Consider the following 20,162-nt stretch of genomic DNA (forward strand, 5'->3'; position numbering starts at 1 on the left):
CCCGATTTGCTTTCTGGTAGGAACTCGCGACAGTTGTCCCCGGGGACCGCCCTGTCCTCGGCTAGGCTGCCGTCGCGGTGTCACTGCACCCTCCAGCTGTGCGCGCTGGCAGCGGAAGGAGGGTTGCCCGGGGCGAACGCGCCGGCCCGGGCGGGGTCCTCACCACACCCCGCCCACCCTGCACAGCTGAAGCCAAGCCTGGTCAGGAACGAGGGGCCTCTCGGAGGGGGGTAAAAAGGGCGCAGCTGCACCGGCCACCCCAGGGAGCCTGCAGGTGTGCAACTTTGCCAGGCGCACGGGAGCACGTCCCCCTCCAGCCAGCCGCCCCCGGCGCGGGGCTCCCGCGGCCGGCCTCGCGGCAACCTCAGCTGAGTGGGCAGCCCCGGGGCGTGCAGGGCCCAGCTGAGCACGCAGTCTTTCGGCCCCACCTCTCAGGTCCCGCAGTCAGCGCCCGGCCGGTCCCCGCGGCACCTGCTGCGCCCTCCTCACGCTTTCCCAATCCCCAGCCTCCCAACCTTGGAAAACTACACTCTCCCTCTCCCCCTGACGTCCCTTTCCTGGGGACGTGCGGAGGCGGGAGAGGAGGTCGATAGGAAGGGGGTGGGGACGTGAAAAGAAGGTCCCAGCCTGCCTCGCCCGCCACCCCCACCCCAACTCGGCAGCCGTCACGTGGTGCCTGGAGTGGGAGGTGGGGAGAAGAGACGAGACTTTTTTGGGTGCTTCGGCTCTCCAGTAGTTCCTCCAGTCTCAGCTGCTAACTCCGGAGACGTCGCGCTCTGCCTGGGAGCGCCAGCGGTAGGAGCGGCGACCCGCAGCCGGGAGCCCGGGCACGGGCGATGCTGGCGCCGCCGGCGGCACCTGCGGCTCCTCTTGGCGGCGGCGGTGGCCTCGGCGGCAGGAGCGCGGGCCCCAGCAGCCTCGGCAGCCACAGCCGCTGCGGCCCGGGCAGCCTCCGCCGCGGTCGCCGCCTCTGATGCGCCTGCCCTCTCCCGGCTCCGCGGCTCCGGGAGGATGTGGGTCCTCGGCATCGCAGCAACTTTTTGCGGATTGTTCTTGCTTCAAGGTAAGAAAACGAAAAGGCCAGCAGCCCCGCCAGGCGCGCACACCCCATCTACCCGCCCGCCTCTTCGCCCCCACGGGCACCCACCTCCCGGCCCGCGCTGTGCAGGGGCTGCCCAACGGGAGTTTGGCGGCGGCGACTGGTGCTGGTGCCCAGAGGCTGTAGATGGGAAAGTCTCCAAGTCCCGCGCTGCAGGACGAGAGGCGGGAGTGGCGGATTTGCGGGACTCGAGCTGCAGATGCTCGGGCTGCGTGGTCAGGAGAGGAAGCAGAGCTGGGGAGGAGGGAGGGTCTGAGCGGTGCTGGGGCCTCGCGGAGGGAGAGGGGGCGATGAAACCCCTGACCCCGCAAGTTACCGGGCGTCTCCGGCAACCCGTGGGAGTGGCGCCGCCGACAGGTGAGCGGCGCGCTGGGCAGCCTGTGGCCCGGGCGCTCCGGAGCTGGGCTGCTGCGCTCAGAGCGCAACCGACGTGGAGATGGGAGGAAGCGCGGGGTTCCGGGGCTTGTCTGTCCGGGAGCAGGGGGAGTTAGGTCTAGACAGGAGCTCCTAGATCCGATCAAAGCAGTCAGGCTGGGGCGATGAGATGTGCAAAAACGTCTCCCAGTTAAGAGAACGGCTTTCGAACGAGCGCTGCAGAGCTGGGACTCCGACCGGGGACCCTGGCCAAACGGTTGCCCAGAAAGCCAGGAAGGAATGGTGGTTGTGTCGCGGCTCGGGGTGCGCGCGCGCACACAGACACACACGCCCCTTGTACACGCTGTGGTCCCCCTGCTGCTGCGGGGACTGTCCCGAAGACAGGCCGGGGACTCGCAGAGCAGCAGCACTTGGCATCCGGCACTGCCTCCTGGGTTCCTGGGTGGTCGCTTGGGGAGCCTCGGAGCCGCAGCACAGGAACGCTGACGACAAAAATTAAAACTAAAAAGGCGTCTGCGGACGCAATCGCGAATGGTGCCAAAATAGGAATTAAGTAATTTGTAACCAATTAACAATTAGGTAAATCCTTTGCTGTGGATTGGAGCTGAAGCGTGTCTCTGCAGCTGCTTCACTCTCGGCTTTTGTAACCGTCCTTTCAACTTCCATGGGGTTAAGGCCAGCTGTGGTGTAGGAAGGGCTCTTTGTTTCTGGAGCATTGGTCCAGGGGTCGCAGGCAGAATTCAGCTGAATCCTGGGGGACCCTCGGTGTCCGCGCCGCCCCCTGCCGGCTTCTGCCACAGCCGCCTTACGTGGAGACCCAGGGGTACCCGAGCCCAAGCGCCCCAGGGATGGGGATCTGGCCGGGGCAGAGGAGGGTCGAGGTTTCCGGTGTGGTCGCTGTGGGGGCTGGATCTGAACCCGACTGCGTCTGTCCCCACAGGCTTTGCGCTGCAAATCCAGTGTTACCAGTGTGAAGAATTCCAGCTGAACAACGACTGCTCCTCCCCCGAGTTCATCGTGAATTGCACGGTCAACGTTCAAGACATGTGTCAGAAAGAAGTGATGGAGCAAAGTGCGGGTAAGACCCCAGGAGCCGCCACCGCTCTCCAGCCTTGGCCAGCGCTAGGAGTTGGGGGATTGGGGGGCGGGGATTACATTACAGGAAAAGGGACTGACTTGATTTAAAGCGCACACACTGGTTATCACAGATTTACAGTGCTGGCAAAATGAAGAGTTCCAAGTTACTTTAATCTCATTAGAGTTAATTACCGGGGCTTCTCCCCCAAGGGACTCAGGAGGCGAAGTGCATTTAAATTAGTGGCTCTCTTTTTATTTACTCCCTCACCTCCCTCTGCTAACAGCTGATCTGGAGGCTGGAAAATACATGGGTAACCAGCTCCGCTTGGGCAACTAGACAGTAGCCTGTGAGCAACGTCAGCCTGAAATATGAAGCTAGTTGAAGTTCCCAGAGGTCAGAGCTTGAAAACTGTGTTTTGTCATAGAGCCATGCCGTATTTCTTAGAAGAACACTACAGGATCTTTATTTAATTTTAGAGCCACTGCATCAAATTCCAGGCACAAATTGCCAAGATTGTTCAAAGGAATGTTGTTCCCAGCCCCACAAGCTTAGCCGCTGGCAGGCTGATAAGAGGTGCCCGGCTTTCGGCAGAGAGGGGGTCTTGTGAGAGCAAACCTCACTTACTCCAGCTGACCAGAGTTTTCTTCCTGACCTGGCCCTCCCCAGCCCTTCCCAGTAGTCTTACCCGAAATCAGAGTCCCCTACTAGTGAAACTTGGGGGAAATGGGTGGAACTCTTGCTTCAGTTCCAAGGTCAGACCCATCAAAGGAGACCTTGCAGTTCTCAGGATAATAAAAATAGGGGAAATAGCATCACGTGGTGACTGAGGTGGCTCAAACCAAAGTGCCGCTCCCCTTTGGTGTGCTGAACTGTGGGCCCACAGTGCTTTTGGTGGAAGGGATTAAATCTGCGAAGTGATTCTCTTACCGCACTGGCAACTCAGTGCAAGGGCTCCAGTTTTCAAGGCAGCACCTTGGAAAAGTAGTTTCTTGTCAGAGAAGGGCCTGGAAAGGCCCCGTGGCCAAGCACAGGGATATGCGAGGAGCAGAGGGCTGGCTCATGACTGTGCCACGATGCAGTGCGCGCGCGGTTTTAAAAGCTGTTCCTTGTAGGTCATTAGCTGCGGTTTCTTTCCACCAAAATCGCCCCTTTGGGGAAGTCTGAGACCTAATTGCTCTCAAGAAAAACTTGTCCCAAGAAAAGCATCATGCGTTGTTTGTGATTTGTCCTGGGATTTGGGCTGTTACAAAAGCAAAACAAAATTTAGTGAAGATTCTGTAGCTAAGATTGATAGCTGTGATTTTGACAGGTTGTTTCGGTTTTCCTTGTGTTTCATTCCTGAACATTTTACCTGCGCAAAAGTCTGCCCTCCTACCAGAGGAACTGCTGTGATGTCAGTTGGAATCACTCTGAACGCTTTAGTGTTTGTTTTTTCAAATATTTGCAGCTTTCTTCCAGGTGGTCGTTTAGAGCCAGAAAAAAAATAGGGATAAACTGTGGACGCATTAGGAACTTCCTTGGGATTTTCTAGGCCACTGCTTATCTGGGTATCATGTTCTATCAGCTGGGATATGGTTGAGACACGGAGAGAAAAAGATATGAACCAAACTACAGCTGGGTGAGGTGTCCTTTTTCAGATAGTTCTTCCTCTACAGAAGTTTATGTGAGATAAATACCACACACTCCGCTTTCAATGTGCTGTTTTTCCTCTTTATTCTCTCCCCCAAATAATGCTGTACAAAAGGCAGAGCAGGCATTAAAATGCCCATCTTATCCAGGGGAACCCTTAGCACCCGGTCTCTACGTGCCAGGCCTGCAGTTGCTCTTCTTTGGATCAAGATGGGTACCTTCTCTCCAAACTAGGTTCCTCTAGCCTATGTCAGAGGCCAGAGTGAGATAATAAGCCCACGCCAGTAGTGAAGGCGGAAAAACAGGAACAGTCGACAGACTCCGAGGAAAATCCTGTTCGAAGGGGGGGGGGGTGCACGTTCTAAGCCTGAATTCATAGGAGGAGAATGCACGTTCCTGCGTCACAAGAGCGATGTCTGGAGGAGTGATACTCTCAACGCACTTCCATTTTCCTCCCCATGCAGTGGTCAGACCAGTCAATGTAAGTGACTCTTAGCCCTGCTGGTGCTGGCAGGGAAGGAGAGCCGAACTAAGGTTTGACCGTGAAGTGACCACAGGGAGCGCTGTCATCGCAGTCCTGAAAGCCTGCACGCCCCTCGCTGCGGGTCCTTCCCGGGTGCTCTCCGTGCAGCAGCTGATGAAATCTGTAGTCCTCTTGTGCAGCCCGGCTTCCCCCAGGCCCCAACCCGCCGGCATTTAATTCTGCAGGGTTAGTGTTTCCACTCTGGGGAGAGCAAGTCACACCTGTTACGTGCTACCATTAGGAACCAAAGTCAGAATTACTTTCACTGGATCAGTAACCGAGGGTTCTGAGAATCTTAGTGCATGAGAGCTGAAATGGGCCAGTGACTCCGAGTGAAGGGTGCAGATCAGAATCGTCCTGGGAGTTTTGTTGAGATCCACGTGCCACCCCTCCCCCCCCCCGTCACCCTTGAAGAAGCAAGCCAGTTCACTAAGTCTGTGAAATACCCAGCCGTGGGTCCTTTCGAAGCTCCCCAAGTGACTCAGGGGTGCCCTAAGTCTGGACTGTTTCTGCGTTCTAGAGGACGGAAACCTGGGCCAGAAAAGTTATACACCTGGTCCACATCCACCAGCTATTACCCAGAGGCACCTGCTTTCCGGAGCCAGCACCTTATATAGTAAAACCTGCCACCCAGGTTTGCCTGAAAAGAATTCAGGCAAAGTGCTAAAGATTTAGATGGTCTGCACGTCCACCGTATTCACCTTACAGGCTTAGTGAACTGGGTGACTGGACAGGGCACGAAACGGATATTAAATGAATAGGAGAACCAACCGGTAGGATATTTAAAGCCAAGTGCTATGTGGACTGGCATTTTCCATAGGTCTAGGAAAAGCACGGTTTTAACAGACTAAGAGATTTTAATGAACCAAGCAAGTTTGACATTAAGCAGTGATGAAAGGCATTCTCTTTCCAAAAAACTACCAACGAGGCAATATGCTCAGGCCTTTAGTTAGTCCTTTCTGGATTAAGTCTGCTAACTCAGCTCTTATGAATTTTGAGGCAGGTACATTTAATTTTCAGTTGGGAAGTACATGTAAAATTAACCTTTACCTGTTCCCCAGAGTGGCATTCCTATTAGGTGTGGAGATTATTTCCCACTGCTCTCTCTCCCCTTGGTCATTTCTGGAGTAATAAGGCACTGGGCTGTGGGGAAGGAAAGCCTTCTTTCATTGTCCTTACTAATTGATATTTAAATGTTTGCATAACGAATGACTTGTTCTCACAAGTTCTGCTCTTAATGAGTTAGCCTCTACTTACCAGCACCCTTGATAATGACATTTCTTCTGCTCTTATCACTGCACTCCGAAAAATATTTCAAATATTGATTCTCATTTCAGAATAGAAACTCCCCCCATATGAATTTTTAAACCAGGATATAAAGAATGTGAATTTGCATTTGTTTGACAGTGCAATCTTGTAATTAGAGTTTTTCCCCTTGACTAGATACAGTGAAAGGGGCATAATTTAATTTTTATAGACTAGCCAATTTCTTCCCTAAGTAAAATATGGCTCTGTCAGTGAGCAAAATGTTACAGGTTCTCCTAAACCTTATTTAAAAGTTAAATGTAGTATATTGAGAGAAAGTCCATGGTCTGAATCAGTAACCTGATCGATCTCTTCACCCATCCTTTGCAACATGCATTAATCTATTTGTCTGTTTTGCAATACAAGAGTTACTGCTCTATATGTCGTGTTGCATCTATGCTATGGCTGTATAAGTAATGGCTGTTTTCCTTTTGGATTAGTTAGTGCCCATTAAGTTGGGCAGGGATGATTCCATACCTTGGATAGGTTAATTTTATGCTTTATTTTCTCATGAGCGAAATAAGGGATAGCAAGTGACGACCTGATGTCCCTAGAACAGTCAGTCATCCACTGGTAGGCTACGGTTAGCTTCCCATCTCCACTATCTTTTCTTGTGTCTATGCACTGCTTAATTTCACCGCAATTTAAAATAATAGGCTCTCGTTTGTCCTTGGGGTAGACTTGACAGGAAAAAGGGTTAGTTCTGCTAATCAATATTATTATATCACAGTCCCTTTATCCATGATTCATTTATTTAAGGTGCACCTGTGCATGTCTGTGCACCCAGATACACATACAATGGCATATCCACGTGTGTGTCTGTCTTTTTACATTTTTGCCTATATACGTTTGCAAGCACACCAATATAATTGGTGTCAGAAAAATAAAAATATTAAGTCTTCCGGGGCGCCTGGGTAGCACAGTCATTAAGCATCTGCCTTCTGTTCAGGGCGTGATCCCAGCGTTGTGGGATCGAGCCCCACATCAGGCTCCTCCGCTGTGAGCCTGCTTCTTCCTCTCCCACTCCCCCTGCTTGTGTTCCCTCTCTCGCTGGCTGTCTGTGTCAAATAAATAAATAAAATCTTTAAAAAAAAATTAAGTCTTCTTTGCAGACATTCAAATCATAAATTACTTTAATCTTATACTGTATACACAAAGATATCTTTTAACATTTTTTCCAAAAGCAATTTTGTTAAGAGCATCAGTAGTATCTGATCATCTTCCAATGTCCCCTGTCAGCCCCAGATCTTTTCTTCTCCTACCTCTTCTCTCCTGTGATCTCCTGGATCCCACCTGCAGTCGTTACTTTCTCACCCTCAAATCCATTTTGAATCAATCACAATTTTGTCCAAAACGACATCACCCTATTTTAATTTTGCTAAGGAGACTCCAACAGGTTGTAAAACTTTAAAATAAAAAAAGATTCAGATGCCAAGAAAGATATCCTCAAAAGTGAACACAGCCCTGATGTAAAGGTTTCCATGTCAAACTCGCTCAAGGTATGCATTACACGGGAAAAGGTTCTGTGCAGTGCATGTCAATATCACTACCTCCTTTCCAGCAGGACATTAAAAGAACACCTCTCTTTTTGGGGCGAGACATTTCGCCAGTCAGTTTGTTCAGTTAGTCCTCAAGAAGCAGCCATCTTTTTCAGGTGGCAGGCAGAGCTGGCTGCTGAGGAAGTATTCGGAGAGTAAATATCAAGTGTCATCAGTCCCTTGGACTCTCCAGTCAGCGAAGCATGTGTTTACAGTGCAGCCAGTGCGGACCTCCCAGCTCCACAGATAAAATGTTTGAAGATTGATCCAGCTCTCCCCTAACGCTAATTCCTCCCACTGCAATTTCATGAAAGCTTCCATCATCGATGGTTTTCCTAATGAGTTTAAACAGAGAGGCTTCAAAGCTGGGGGGTTTTCCCAAGTGAAAAATGGAACGGAGTACGAAAACAAAACACACCGTTTCCTTTGAACTTTGGAAAGGAAATCTGCTTCCCTTACATAGTCCTGAAACAAAAAAGATCTGAATCTTTTCTGCTTCCCCCCTTTCTCCCTCTCGCTCTCCACCCTTGCTTTCTTCTTTCCTTCTTGCCTATCTTCCGCCCTCTTTCTCTCTCCTCCTCCACCTCTGTCCCTCCATCCCTACGCTTTCTCCCTCCCTTTCTTTTTTTCTCTCAAACTTCTAGAATGATTGAATGACTTTGGTTCTAATGCCCAAATCTGGCAAAGGTTTATTAGCACGCTATGCAGAAGGAGTCAATACCCCATCCCCCGTTTTTAGTACTTGAGTGGGAAGGGCACTCGGCTCCATTGGAAGAGAGAACACCCATGTTCCTGGCTCCCCCGTGATTGGTAACTTTAAAGGTTACTTAGTATCCCACGGGCTGAGCTTCCTCCCCTGCAAAATGTAGAAACAGGCCACCTGTTGTCTTGTGAGACACAAGTCAGTGAGAAATGTTGTCTGTATAACCACCTTTAGGAATCAATCCTAAAAGGAGAAACCTGCTAGAATGTTCACCAGGAGTTGCTTCATCTACTCTCCTTACCTGCCTCTGAAGACCGGCCCTGGTATCTTAAGCTAAGTTACTTTGCACACGATTTCCTCCATTCTCAGACTGAGAGAGTCCTTGCATGTAACCTTGAATTCCCTACAGTAGGATTCTCATAATTAGCCTAAAAGGTTCACAGTGAGATAACATCCGAACTTGATAGTTGGTAAATCTGAGATGCAGAGAAGTGGAGCAGTTTGCTTAAGACCACACAGCCGGTGGGACTGAAATCCATGTCCTTTTCCCCTTCCCTAGGATTCTTTCCATCATTATAATAACATTTTTTGCATTGTTTAATAACAATTTTTGAGATATAATCTAGGTTCCACAAAATTCAGCCTTTTAAAGTATACAGTTCAGTGGTTTTTAGGATATTCAGAGTTGTAAGTATAGTCTAACCCCAGATATTTAATTCCAGAACATTTTCATCACCCCAGAAAGAAACCCTGTACCCTTTAGCAGTCCCTAATCTGGGAACCACTAATCTACTTTCTGTCTCTACGGATTTGCCTATTCTGGACATTTCACATAAAAGAAACCATAGAATATGTGGCCTTTTATGACTGGCTTCTTTTGCTTAGGGTCATATTTTTAAAATTCATCCATTTCACATCTCCTTTTGAGATGTCTTCCCTCCTGCTTGTAACGGGGACTGAAGGGAAAGCTCAGGTTTGGAAAATGCCTCAATTACAGAGGGGTGGGATGGGGTGCGCTTGTGAACTTAAAACTCCACGGACTGATTGGCCGATTTGCTGCGCCGAATAAAAACCTATGCCAAGAGCAAGTCATTCCAGCGAGTGGTAGGGCAAAGGAGAGCCCGTTCATCAAGCATCGATGTGCCAAGCACGGGGCTTTCCATCCACTGCCATCTGTTAAAGGCTTCATCTGCTTCTCCAGGAGGGGATCTTGAATTGGTTGCTATTAACCACAAGAATCCTCAGGCACCTGGCTGGGCTATTCCTACTGCCCGAAGCTCTTACTGGGATCCCAGCTGCCCATCCCAATACCTGGCATCCCTGACAGGCCAGGGGTCTCAGGAATCGTGCGCCTCGTGGGCTAGAAGAGATCTTAATTCATCATTTCACAGAGGAGGAGAAAGGAGTTTTCTTTCCCGAGACCTTAAACTTCTTGAGCCGTCCATTTCTCTTTCTTCCCTTGAGGAGGCTTGAGGGTAGAGCCAGTCGAGACTTATTCTGGGGAGAGGTTTTGATGAAGGAGATGGGATTTTGGCATGATTAGGTCATCCACAACCGAACTCGGGGAACATGGGCAAGTCTGGCCTTTTTGTCCCCAACCAAATCACGCATTATAGCTTGCGTGGAGGCAGAATTATGTACGCCTTTAAAAGTGGGAAATCTTTTTTTTCTCTCTCTCTCTCTGTTATTCCCTCCTTAAAAACGAAGCTGGGTTCTTCCTTACCCACAGTTTTCATGGTGGTGGAAGTGATGGTATTTTGGGGAGAGGAGAATCGCTGGTAGAACTACGAGATCTTTCCTCCCCTGGGCATTCTACAAAAGGCCTTGTCTGTAATGTAGGAGCTTCAACCAAATCTGTGATGAATCAGCCTGCAAATAAACCAAAGAATGATGACAGATGCCATGAATTCTTTCCATCTGTGGTAAGCTTTGGGTTGTGGCCACATTGTGATTCAGGAGCTGTTTTCACAGGCCAGAGCCCCAAGGCACGTTCTCTTATTAATACTTTGCTCCCAGTCTTCCAATTGCCTCCAACAGTACAAAGCAAAGCAGGAGATGAACTGAATTAAGTGCTTCAGATAAGGTGAAACCATAGAGAGCCTCTAATAAATTGCTTTTTTAAAGGAATGCATTTAAATAGAACAAAGCAGGGATGGTTCACGACGTTGATTTCGAGCCTTATGACTTTGCAGACCATGAGAGGGATCCAGATGCGAAAGTGATGAACTGTTGTATTATTTTAAGGAAGCTGTGATACTTGGTCCAGTGCATTTCATTTCTCACTGGACATGGACAATAGCTTTTTATGTTTTTCTATCTCTTGGACTTGTCGGCGGGAGCGGAGGCACCACCGGAGACCGTGCCGGAGGCGGGTGGCGCCAGGCGCCGGCGCTCGGGCCGCTGTAGTCCATGCGTGCTCCGCTCGGCACGCATACGAATGTGCAGAGCAGTTTACAGTGCCGTCCGCTGAGGCTTCTTCAGAGAGCATCTGCGGAAGCAGGTGTATTAAGTGACGCCGGGCCGTGGGTTTTATGCACTGTTTTATTGCTTATGCAAAATCTAGCAAACCACTTGGGGCTCCCGTAACTTCAGAGAATCTGCTCAGAAATAACAAGAGGCTGGGCAGGTTGACTAGTTTTCCACCCAGTGAAGACATCCAAACTGGGAGGGCAGAGAGATCCGGGCTTCAAAGCCAACCCAGATTCTTGGGAGAATTTCCAGGGCCTTCAGAGGGAACGGCAGCGGGGGGCAGACCCGCACCTGGAGAGTGAAGACTTCGCTAACTTCCTCTGAAAGGGCAAACAACTTTCTACTCAGCCTGTCACTTGCTGTTGGAAGGGAGGGAAGAATAAAGCGAGGCAGAAGCAGACGTTTTACATAAGTGGATTAAGATCTAGAGAGACTCAACCAAGCCCTGTAAAAACCGGCTCTGCGTGGGAAAGCCAGCCAGGGCTCCTGCTAGCCCGTGCCTGTGGAGAAGCATTTGAGACTTGACCTTCCTCGTGTAGGTGACGACAGGAGATGACACAAGGACGTTCTGACAGTTGTATCTTTGTTCCGCGTCTCCAGCCAGCACTTTGCCTGGTGCCAGAACCTTCCAGTGTGTTCGAGTATCTTTTCCTAATCCCGTTGAACTACAACTTTATGCACTAGAGCCCATTCATGGTTTTCTTTTCTGGATATGGGGCTCCTGAAAGGACGCTGTGCTCATCTCCCTCCCTTACTTCCCCCCACCTTCCTGCTCCTGTCTGTCTCTCTTGCACATGCGTGTGCACACACACACACACACACACACAGACTTGCTCACGGGTATGCAGACACCCAATAAATATTTGCTGAATGGGTGTCCTTGAAGAAATCAAGTTTCAAGCAAAACCAGATTGATTGGTATTTAAGAAATGTTAGACCAGAAAGGAGGGAGCTCAAATCTCTAGCATAAGAAGAAAACTAGAGCCAAGGTAGGTTTAATACACCGTTTGCTTTCCAGTTAAACTAGAAAAAGCCGACTGATGCCTATTCGTCACAGTTGTCATTTAAGGAACAGCTCTGAAGTGTAATCCACCCATTTTTCTAGTTTGTCAGCTCGCTTTCAAGGCCCATCTAGCTGTGCCCTGCATAGGAGTGTTTTCTGGAAACACACACATACATCTCCCTCTGCAACACCCAGCTGGCTTCGTAGCCAAGCCGGCGGGGGACAGGTCACCACCCAGCCAATCCGGTCAGCGGGAGCTTTATGTTATCTGGAGCCCTGGTGTACCCCGGAGATCTGTCTTGGTTCTAAACTTCCTAAGGGAGAAAGTAGCCCCCCCACCCCCACTCATAGTCACATACTTGTACTCCCCAAGCAGACCTCTGCCCCCCACCCGCAGGCCTCTCGCACACAGGTGATGCAAGCTTGAAATACAAATGGGTATGCTCCCCCAGAGAGAAGCCATCGGACTTTGAGCTGGGGGATGTACTTCTAAATGAGTTAGTTTGGGAAAACTAAACAACAGAGGAAAGCAGGGACATGGAAAAAAGTCCATATTTTTGCCCTCCTGCTGTCTCGCACTGACACGGTTTCACTGAGCTGTACAAGCCAGCTGGTTGTATTGCTGCCCCGTTTATTGAATATCACGAATACCCTTGTCATGAAACCTGAGTGCCGTTCTCAAGCTCTGGCTGGAACAGGTCCCAGGCCTCAAGAAGTATTGTGCTCCCCGCCCCCCACCCCCGTTCGTCTGTGGGGCCCAGCTTCAACACGGAGCAAACCAGCCATCGCTGCCCATGGATTCCCGTGTACTCTTGCCTGCACTCCAGACCTCACCTTCTGGATCCCTTAATAATGCTTTTGGCAGCAAGTAACAGGGACTGGAGCCATAAAGACAATTACTGCTTATCAAACAGGGTAGCCCAGTTGTAGGTGGTCTGTGGTGGTCCCTACAGTTCAGTGACGCCATCAAAAGCCAGCTTCTCTCCATTTGCCTTCTCACTTCCTAAGCGTGTTGGCTTTCTGCTCTAAGGCTTGTTGCCTCTTGGTCACAAGGTGGCTGCTGTATTCAAGTTAAAGGGAAAGTGTAGCATCGGGAGCTTTGATCTTCAGCTTTTCCTTTTAATAAGATAAAGAAAGCTCTCCCAAAGGTCCCCAAGAGAATTCTGCTCATTTCCCATTGGTCAGAATGGGGTCTCAGGGCCACTACTTGCTGTGAGGAAAATGGCAGGGTGGCTTTTAGGTGGCCAGTTGTAGTGTCTGCCAAATCACCTTTTGAGAAATCCATGCACAAAATCAGGAAATTTGAGCACAGTGCCTCTAGGAGCCGCTGGAGAAAGAACGGGGATAATTCCCTCTCCTGAATGTCACCCTCTCTTTTGCGTAAACTGAACAGTGAAATACACTGTCAAAGGAGCTTCATCCTAAATCACTGTTACATCTTGGAAGGGGAAAGGAACACGTACACGAGCAAGTGATGACTCAAGATATCTGTGACATTCCAGAATTTGGGTTCACTGAATGCTGAGATGTGATAATATCACTATATTTTAGCGTGAGGATATTTTCTACAGAAGAGAATGTCATGTTCTGGCAATAGGCACAAAGGCGGTTTGGGGTAAAGACTTAGACGTTCTTGGCTCATCCCACCCGGAGCCATTATGCCACCAGCGACTCTATTTTTTCCCTCATTTGGGTGAATTTTTGTGTAAGAAACTGATGATTCACGTTTGAGCCCCTCTATGTTAATCTTACCCTTTCCGAATCATCATCGGAAGGACTTCAAGGTTAAAAATGCAGGAGCACAGTTTCATAAATTATTGAAGGGCACTGTTAATACTGAGATAATAAGTCATAAATATCTATTCCCTCAATCCCCCATGGCAAGCAGGGGAACAAAGACACGAGCTGAGGAAAAGTCAGTGACTGTGCAGAAACCTTCCTGGCTCGGAAAGTTATAAACGAGCAGACAAGTCCAAATCGAATGCGAAGCTGACGTAAAACTAACAATTGGCATCGTGCATTATGGGTTGGTTGCTTGCTTGCTATAATGAAGTTGGCATCGGTGGTTAACAGCCTCGAAAATTAAACTCCACAAAAAAACTTTTGAAAAGGGTAATCAAAGGCTTCTGAATAATGAAGTCAACACATCCCTGTTATAAGGAAAAAGAATGTTCTTGCGGCATCTTGTTTCATGTCTACTTTGTGGTGGTGGTGGTGGTTCTACCAGACACGTTGATTCTCGCCCTCGGGGTCACTGCAGCTCCTTCCCGTGACTGTCACTTTCCGGTCCTACCAGCACGGTTGAGATGGATGTGGCGTCAGCACGCGGGTGCCATGCAGAACTTGGCGCTTGCCTTGTTTTTGTTTTTTTGGGTTTTTTTGTTTTGTTTTGTTTTTTTGGCCTTTTGAAATGGGTTGTTTAGCATTCTTGTTTGGTTTCTGTGGCCATCTGTAGCTCAAAGGGAGGGGTTTCTTTGGCTTTTAAAATATGCACATCCATGGCACAGGGAAAGTACTTAAGAGCCAGAACACAAAATTGTCCAGAAAAGAACTACCTTCTGGATTTTCTCCTTTCTTCATGCCTGATAAACGGTGCCCATCATGGCAGTAACAAGGCACAAGATAGATAAGCCTCTTCTTCCTGAGATGTTCCCATTAGAATGCAGACACTGTCAAAATTCCTCACATGGTGTCCTTTAAGGGAAAAAAAAAAGATATACTTGGGAACAGATCGAAGATCTTTTTTTCTCAGTTTCTTTCAAAGCTCAGTGAAAATGCATATAGTTCATTCCAATTACCCGTTTCCAAGCATTTTTCTTTGAGGAGTTGTTCCTAGTTCTGCATAGAATATTTATTGTGGTGTAATCATAACTCTGGTGCAGTAAGTGTTGGTTATTTTTCCAGTACAGGAAGATTAGTCTCACTCCCAGACGGGCATTCATACAAGTAGCAGTTTGCCATAGAGGTTGACTTTAAAACTACATTGTACACCGTGGGGTGAAAGTAATGGACTATTAAAGGCTCTACTTAGAAATGTCCATCTTTGTACCAGCGAAAACAGATGCAAAGGAAACTGTTGGGGAAGATCAATGCACGGCGGTCCGTAAAGAGGAGGGAACACATGCTTTATGCCTCCATTGAATTGCTGTTGGGGCAGAGGCTAAAATGAGAAAACTAGGAAAATAGCTTCTTTTTAAAATATACTTAAGACCAGTAGGTCATAACAGAAGTGGAGTCCCATACTCTTTGGGACGGCTCACATTCGCAGGTGTATCTGTCTGTCTGTCTCTCTGGAGGTGGACTGGAGCCGGTGGTCTAGATCCTCTTTTTGTCCCAGGACAGCTCAACTCATGCAGCAAAAACAATGTTAAATGGTTATTGTTTATGATGCTCAAAGTCCAGAGACTATTTGGAATAGAGATTAGGTAGAAAATGCCTCCCAACTCCAGAGAGAATCGTAGCCATAGAATTCAGTTCTAGGACACCGTACATACCAGGGCACATGAAACCTGGTGGGGTCTAGAGTATGCCCAATGGTCATCAGCCTGTCTTCTTACTTACCCAGGTTCTGAACAAATTGAGAAATAAAACAAGGAACGGGGCAAAAATATGCCACTGTAACTGAGAAAGATAGGTTGAAGGGATATCTCGGGAGGGAGTATCAAATGGTCTTCCAAAGGAGCTGGTCTGTCCAGTCTGTAAAGGCCAAAGAGGGGAATGTTCTTGTCCTTAGGAGCATGGCAGAACATCTATTTGCTTTAACCCAGAGAAAGAAAGCAGGTGATCAATGTGCATCAGCTTTATTCTTCCCACATTTACCCATCAGGTGTGTCACTCCCTTGAGGATGAGGGAATAGAGGTCGAGAGACGCCAGGAGTTACACTGAGTTCTCTAAGTATGGAAGGAAACAGATTGGCAAAAACTTTCCCCTAGTAATCTTCCTTCAAGCCCACCCCCTTCCCCTGAGAAATGGTCATGTCAGGATTCTCCAAGGTCTTTGAGGCAAGAGTGACATAGTTTGGGGCTGCATCTGTCCCATACATTTTGGTCATCAGCATGGGCAATGGCCAGGTGTGTTTCACTGAAGCGTGTGTTTGGATAGTACATAAAAGAAACAAAATGATACAGACTTATCCCTCAATCATACTAATGTCTTTTATTAAAACTTTTTATTTTGAAATAATTTGAGACTTAACAGAAAAGCTGCAAAATGGTGCAGACTTTCTATATATCCTGCAGCCAGCTTTTGCTCATGTTAATAACTTGCATAACCATAGTACCGTGACCAAAACTAAGAAATTAACATTGGTGCAATACTCTTAACTAAACAATGGTTTGTATGTGGATTTCACCAGTTTCTCCGTTTTCTGTTCCAAGATTCTATCTGGAATCACACATTGTGTTTCATTGTCATGCCTCCTTAGTCTCTGCTAATCTCTGGCAATTCCTCATCCTTTCTTTGTCTTTTGTGATGCTGACACTTTTGAGGAGGACTGGTCAGCTTTTTGTACACTGTCTCTCAATTTGGGCTGGTCTGATGTGTTCTCATGGTCAGATGGTGGTAACGAGAATATTGAGAAGTGACGTGGTATCACTCTTCAGTGAATTATATCACGAGATGTGTGATGTCAGCATGTCTTATTACTGGTGATGTTAATTTTGATCATTCAATTAATATGGTGCCCACTGGGCTTCTCCATAGTACAGTGACTGTTTTTCCCTTTGGAATTAATAGATTACTTGAAGAAAATTCTTTGAAACTATACCAATACCCTGTTTATCCTCAGACTTTGCTCAATAATTTCAGCACCTGTCAGTGTATCTCTCCCTCACCAGTCACTCCTGTGGTGTTCTAGTCTGAATTTCTATTTCCCTCATTCCTTCTGCAGTTATTACTTGGAATCCTTCTGTACGGTAGAGCTGTCCCTTCTCCTCCAGGTATTTATTTCCTCATTTACTTAGCTGTAGATAGGTGAACTGACAGGTATTTACTTCGTTCTATGAGTTCTAATCCAGTACTATTTATTCTGTTGTTCAGATTGTTCCAGCCGGACCTCTGTGTCCTTGGAAAGTGCCCCATCCTTTTTTGAACACTTCCTTCTATTTGGCACCACAAGATAAGACGCTCCAGCTCATCTTAGATTTTCCCTCCCTCGGCCCTGTTTATCACTCCCCCGTAGTAGTTGTGTTTTTTAAATTAAAAACAAAACGCCTCAAGTCAAGGAAGCTGATGTTTCGTAGGCGCACGTCATGGGCCGGCACAGTCCCAGGTGCTTCGCAGGCGTTGTCCTCTTGATCTTTGCATTTTAGTCTGTTGGATAGGTCTGCCTTTGTCCCTCTTCAGGAGCATAAAGAGGCTTAGAGAAGTTCGGTGCATGACCCCAGTGGTAGTTCTAGTCTAGGTCTGTTGGACTCCAGGGTCAATGTTTTTTCCACGAAATAAAGAATTATTCAGAAGCAAAATGAAAGGTGGATATTATCTACTTCAGCTTGCTCCACCTGGCCTGAGCTGAGAAGATCAAGATTTCTTCAAGACCCAGCACTTACTGGAAGGATCAGTGGCAGCCCCTGGCCTCGCACCAAGGCCGGTATTTCTGTACATCGAACACTGAGTAATTCTTCTCAGGTGACTTTCATTGGTAAAACGACTAACAATTTCAGTTCGTTATTGAAACTACCTTTCCTTGCTTTATGATCCAATGCAATTTCCCACTGGGGAAAAAAGTTTTCAAAAATAAAAAAACAAATATAATTTCCCATTGGGTTCGCCAGCAACTGTGAGTTCCCATTCATTTTTGAGCCTCAGTGATCATTGTGGATTGGTCAAGAAATAGTGCATCAAAACACAAACAACAGCAACCAAAACCCCGCGCGGGAGCCCCTCCTGCTCCTGAATGCCTTCTTAGTAAGTCCTGCTGCCCCTCTAACTTCCAAAGTACCCCTTCGGCAATATAAATTCACACGAAAATGGTGTTTTTGGAAAGGAACAAAACCATTAGTTGGGTTTTTTTTTCTTTCCAAGTATGATGTTTTTCAGAGGACTTAGAAAATCATTAAATTCCTGAAAGTACATCTAGAAAAGCATAATTAAGCTCAGAGGGGAAGCCAGTTCCCGCATCAATATTTATCCTGTGCCATAAGAGGTACTGCTGCTTCTTCAAAGCAGAAAATAAGGGGGAACGATGGGGCCCAAGTAGTAACCCTGGGTCTACCGTGGTTCGATGAAGGACATCACCCAAAACAAGACCCGCTGAAACGAACTAGCCTTCTTACACAGATGAGGTGGTTTCTGGTTTTATCACAGCCGCTGAGGACAAGACTTGCAAGAGAGCAAGTGGAGTTGACTCCGAGAGACGGCTGCACAGGTGTTCCACGTCTGGGGCGGAGTCTGCTCCGCTTTACCGGCAGCATTTGGGCTTTCAACAGAACAGAGCTTGCAAGACACCTAAATGCTAGTTGTAAACAACCTGCCTCCTGCCAGACTGGAAACAGCGTTCTTGGAGTAGCTCCAACTTTGCCCTCTGTCCCTCTTTCTCGCCTTCAAGCTGCGCCTGTCTTCGGTTAGGACGGAGCTCCTGTCCGCCACTCCTGCCGCGGGAGGAAGAACGGACTTTCTGCAGAGACCGTTCGGTTAAACAACATTTTAGAATATAGACGTAAGATTCTACAAAGAGTCTAAAACTAGCCAAGGCCTTTGGTAGAGTAGCCTTGGCATTACTCGGGACCCAGAGAGTTCCTTTCTGACATTCTTCAAAAAGCCCGTGTTCCGAACTGTGTGTGACATCTCCGATATAACTGGAGAGGAAAGACTGGGTGGGAAGGATAGGTTTCGTTATGTAAAGGTGATTGGATTTTGATAGAATAGAATAGAATAGAATAGAATAGAATAGAGGTGAGCAAACTATGGCCGCTGGGCCAAATCTGGCCCGATACTTATGTTATGAACTGAACTGTGCCCCCCACCCAGTTTATAATTGAAACCCTGACCCTCAATGTGGTTATAGTTGGAGGTGGGGCCTTTGAGAATAATTGGGGTTAGACGAGGTCTGAGGGTAAGGCTTCCAATGGGATTGGCCTCATCTGTGCGCACACAGGAAGGGCCCCGTTAGGACACAGCTGCCTATAAGCCAAGAAAGTGTTCTTCTCAGAAAATTTACCAGCACCTTGATCTCAGCCTTCTAGCTTCCAAAACTGTGAGAAGATCTCTGTTGTGTGGGCCATGCAATCTGGGTATTTTATCGTTATAGCCTAAGTGGACTAATCTGGCCTATTTCTATAAAGGAAATTCTATAGGAACACAGCCACACCCATATGTCATGTATTATCTTGGCAGCCTCTATGATCAAATATCAGAATCCAGTCGTTTTGATGGAGACTATTTGGCCTCAAAGACCAAAGAAGAAGTAGGCCAACACCTGCGTTGAAACTTACCACACACACTGCAGGTTTTAAATGGAAAAGGCCAACCCAATGGAATATGATAGGGCCAAAGGGAGAAAACCACCCTAGTGGGCAGCGCTCAGACGAGCGCTGGCCTGATCACCTCCGGCAGGGTCTTGGTCTTCTAAGATGGTCATTTCACACATGAGCTAAGGGGTTGACAGTGAACAGTCCTGCCATCAGTAGTTGAGATCCTTGGAGGGCAGGCACAGAGGGGAGCCTGCCCTCTAACGAGGCGACAGGACAGATCAGCCGTGACAGGGAGGTAGCAATGGACCAGATGTGGTCAAGAAGTGCGGAAAGCAGTGAAGAAGAAACTGGCTCTTCTTCTCTAGGACCGTGGACCATCTGGGGTGTCACAGCCTTGGCTGTGCAGGGCAGAGGGGGGGCCGTGTTGTAAAGCTCAACGAAATCTTCGCAGGTGGAGAAAGCCTTCTCCCTGGATAAATTGCTGTGTGTGTTTAGAGCCTCCATGTGCCCTCTCCCTGCCCAAAGTGATGACTTGGAAGTTGAGACCACCGGTGTCAGAATCTTCTACACCCTGACGTGTGAGAACGACTGCTTGAGCAGTTTTCACCTCCTGGAGCTCCAGAACTGTTCCCCCCTGGGGAGCGGGTGCATGTCAACAATAGGCCCCTTAGGGAAGTAAGCAGGAAAGAACCTTGCTGGAGAGTTTGGGCCGAAGGGGTAGCCCCACACCAGCGAATCCGCACACGAAAACTCTTGGTATCTGTGCGCCACCGGCCAGGTCAGCCTAGACTTCGGGTCAGAATGCCAGCCTGGGAGCCATGGTGTAACGCTCGGTGGCGATGCATCCAAAGCCCAGACCGCTTCTGCGCTGACGTCAAGCTAGGTGGTTCCAGGTGCCTTTTATTCTGCCGTCTCAGTCTGTGGCGACCCAGCTGCGTTCGGGGCAGGCAGAAAGAGCTGACTCCCTCAAAGAGAAAACACCATCTTTCTTCTTCCCCCTGTGTAATCAACAATTCAACCCTGTAAAGCA

The 20,162-nt window shown here is 48.3% G+C and overlaps 1 protein-coding gene across 2 annotated transcripts in view; it reads left to right on the forward strand.

The window, feature by feature from the left end:
• Window positions 1–403: 403 nt before the first annotated feature.
• LYPD1 (LY6/PLAUR domain containing 1) overlaps window positions 404–20,162 on the forward strand; it is a 40,579-nt gene continuing 20,820 nt past the window's right edge. Inside the window, exons 1-2 of one of the 2 annotated variants that reach the window (XM_040645584.1) lie at window positions 404–1,063; window positions 2,415–2,552. In XM_040645584.1, the coding sequence (XP_040501518.1) occupies window positions 1,012–1,063; window positions 2,415–2,552 (190 nt within the window). In that variant the 5' untranslated portion in view covers window positions 404–1,011. The remainder of the gene's footprint in view (window positions 1,064–2,414; window positions 2,553–20,162) is intronic. The other variant, XM_040645574.1, reaches the window with a different exon arrangement.

The sequence above is a fragment of the Ursus maritimus genome, unplaced genomic scaffold, assembly GCF_017311325.1.
Source record: "Ursus maritimus isolate PB19 unplaced genomic scaffold, ASM1731132v1 scaffold_1, whole genome shotgun sequence".
Taxonomy (NCBI): domain Eukaryota; kingdom Metazoa; phylum Chordata; class Mammalia; order Carnivora; family Ursidae; genus Ursus; species Ursus maritimus.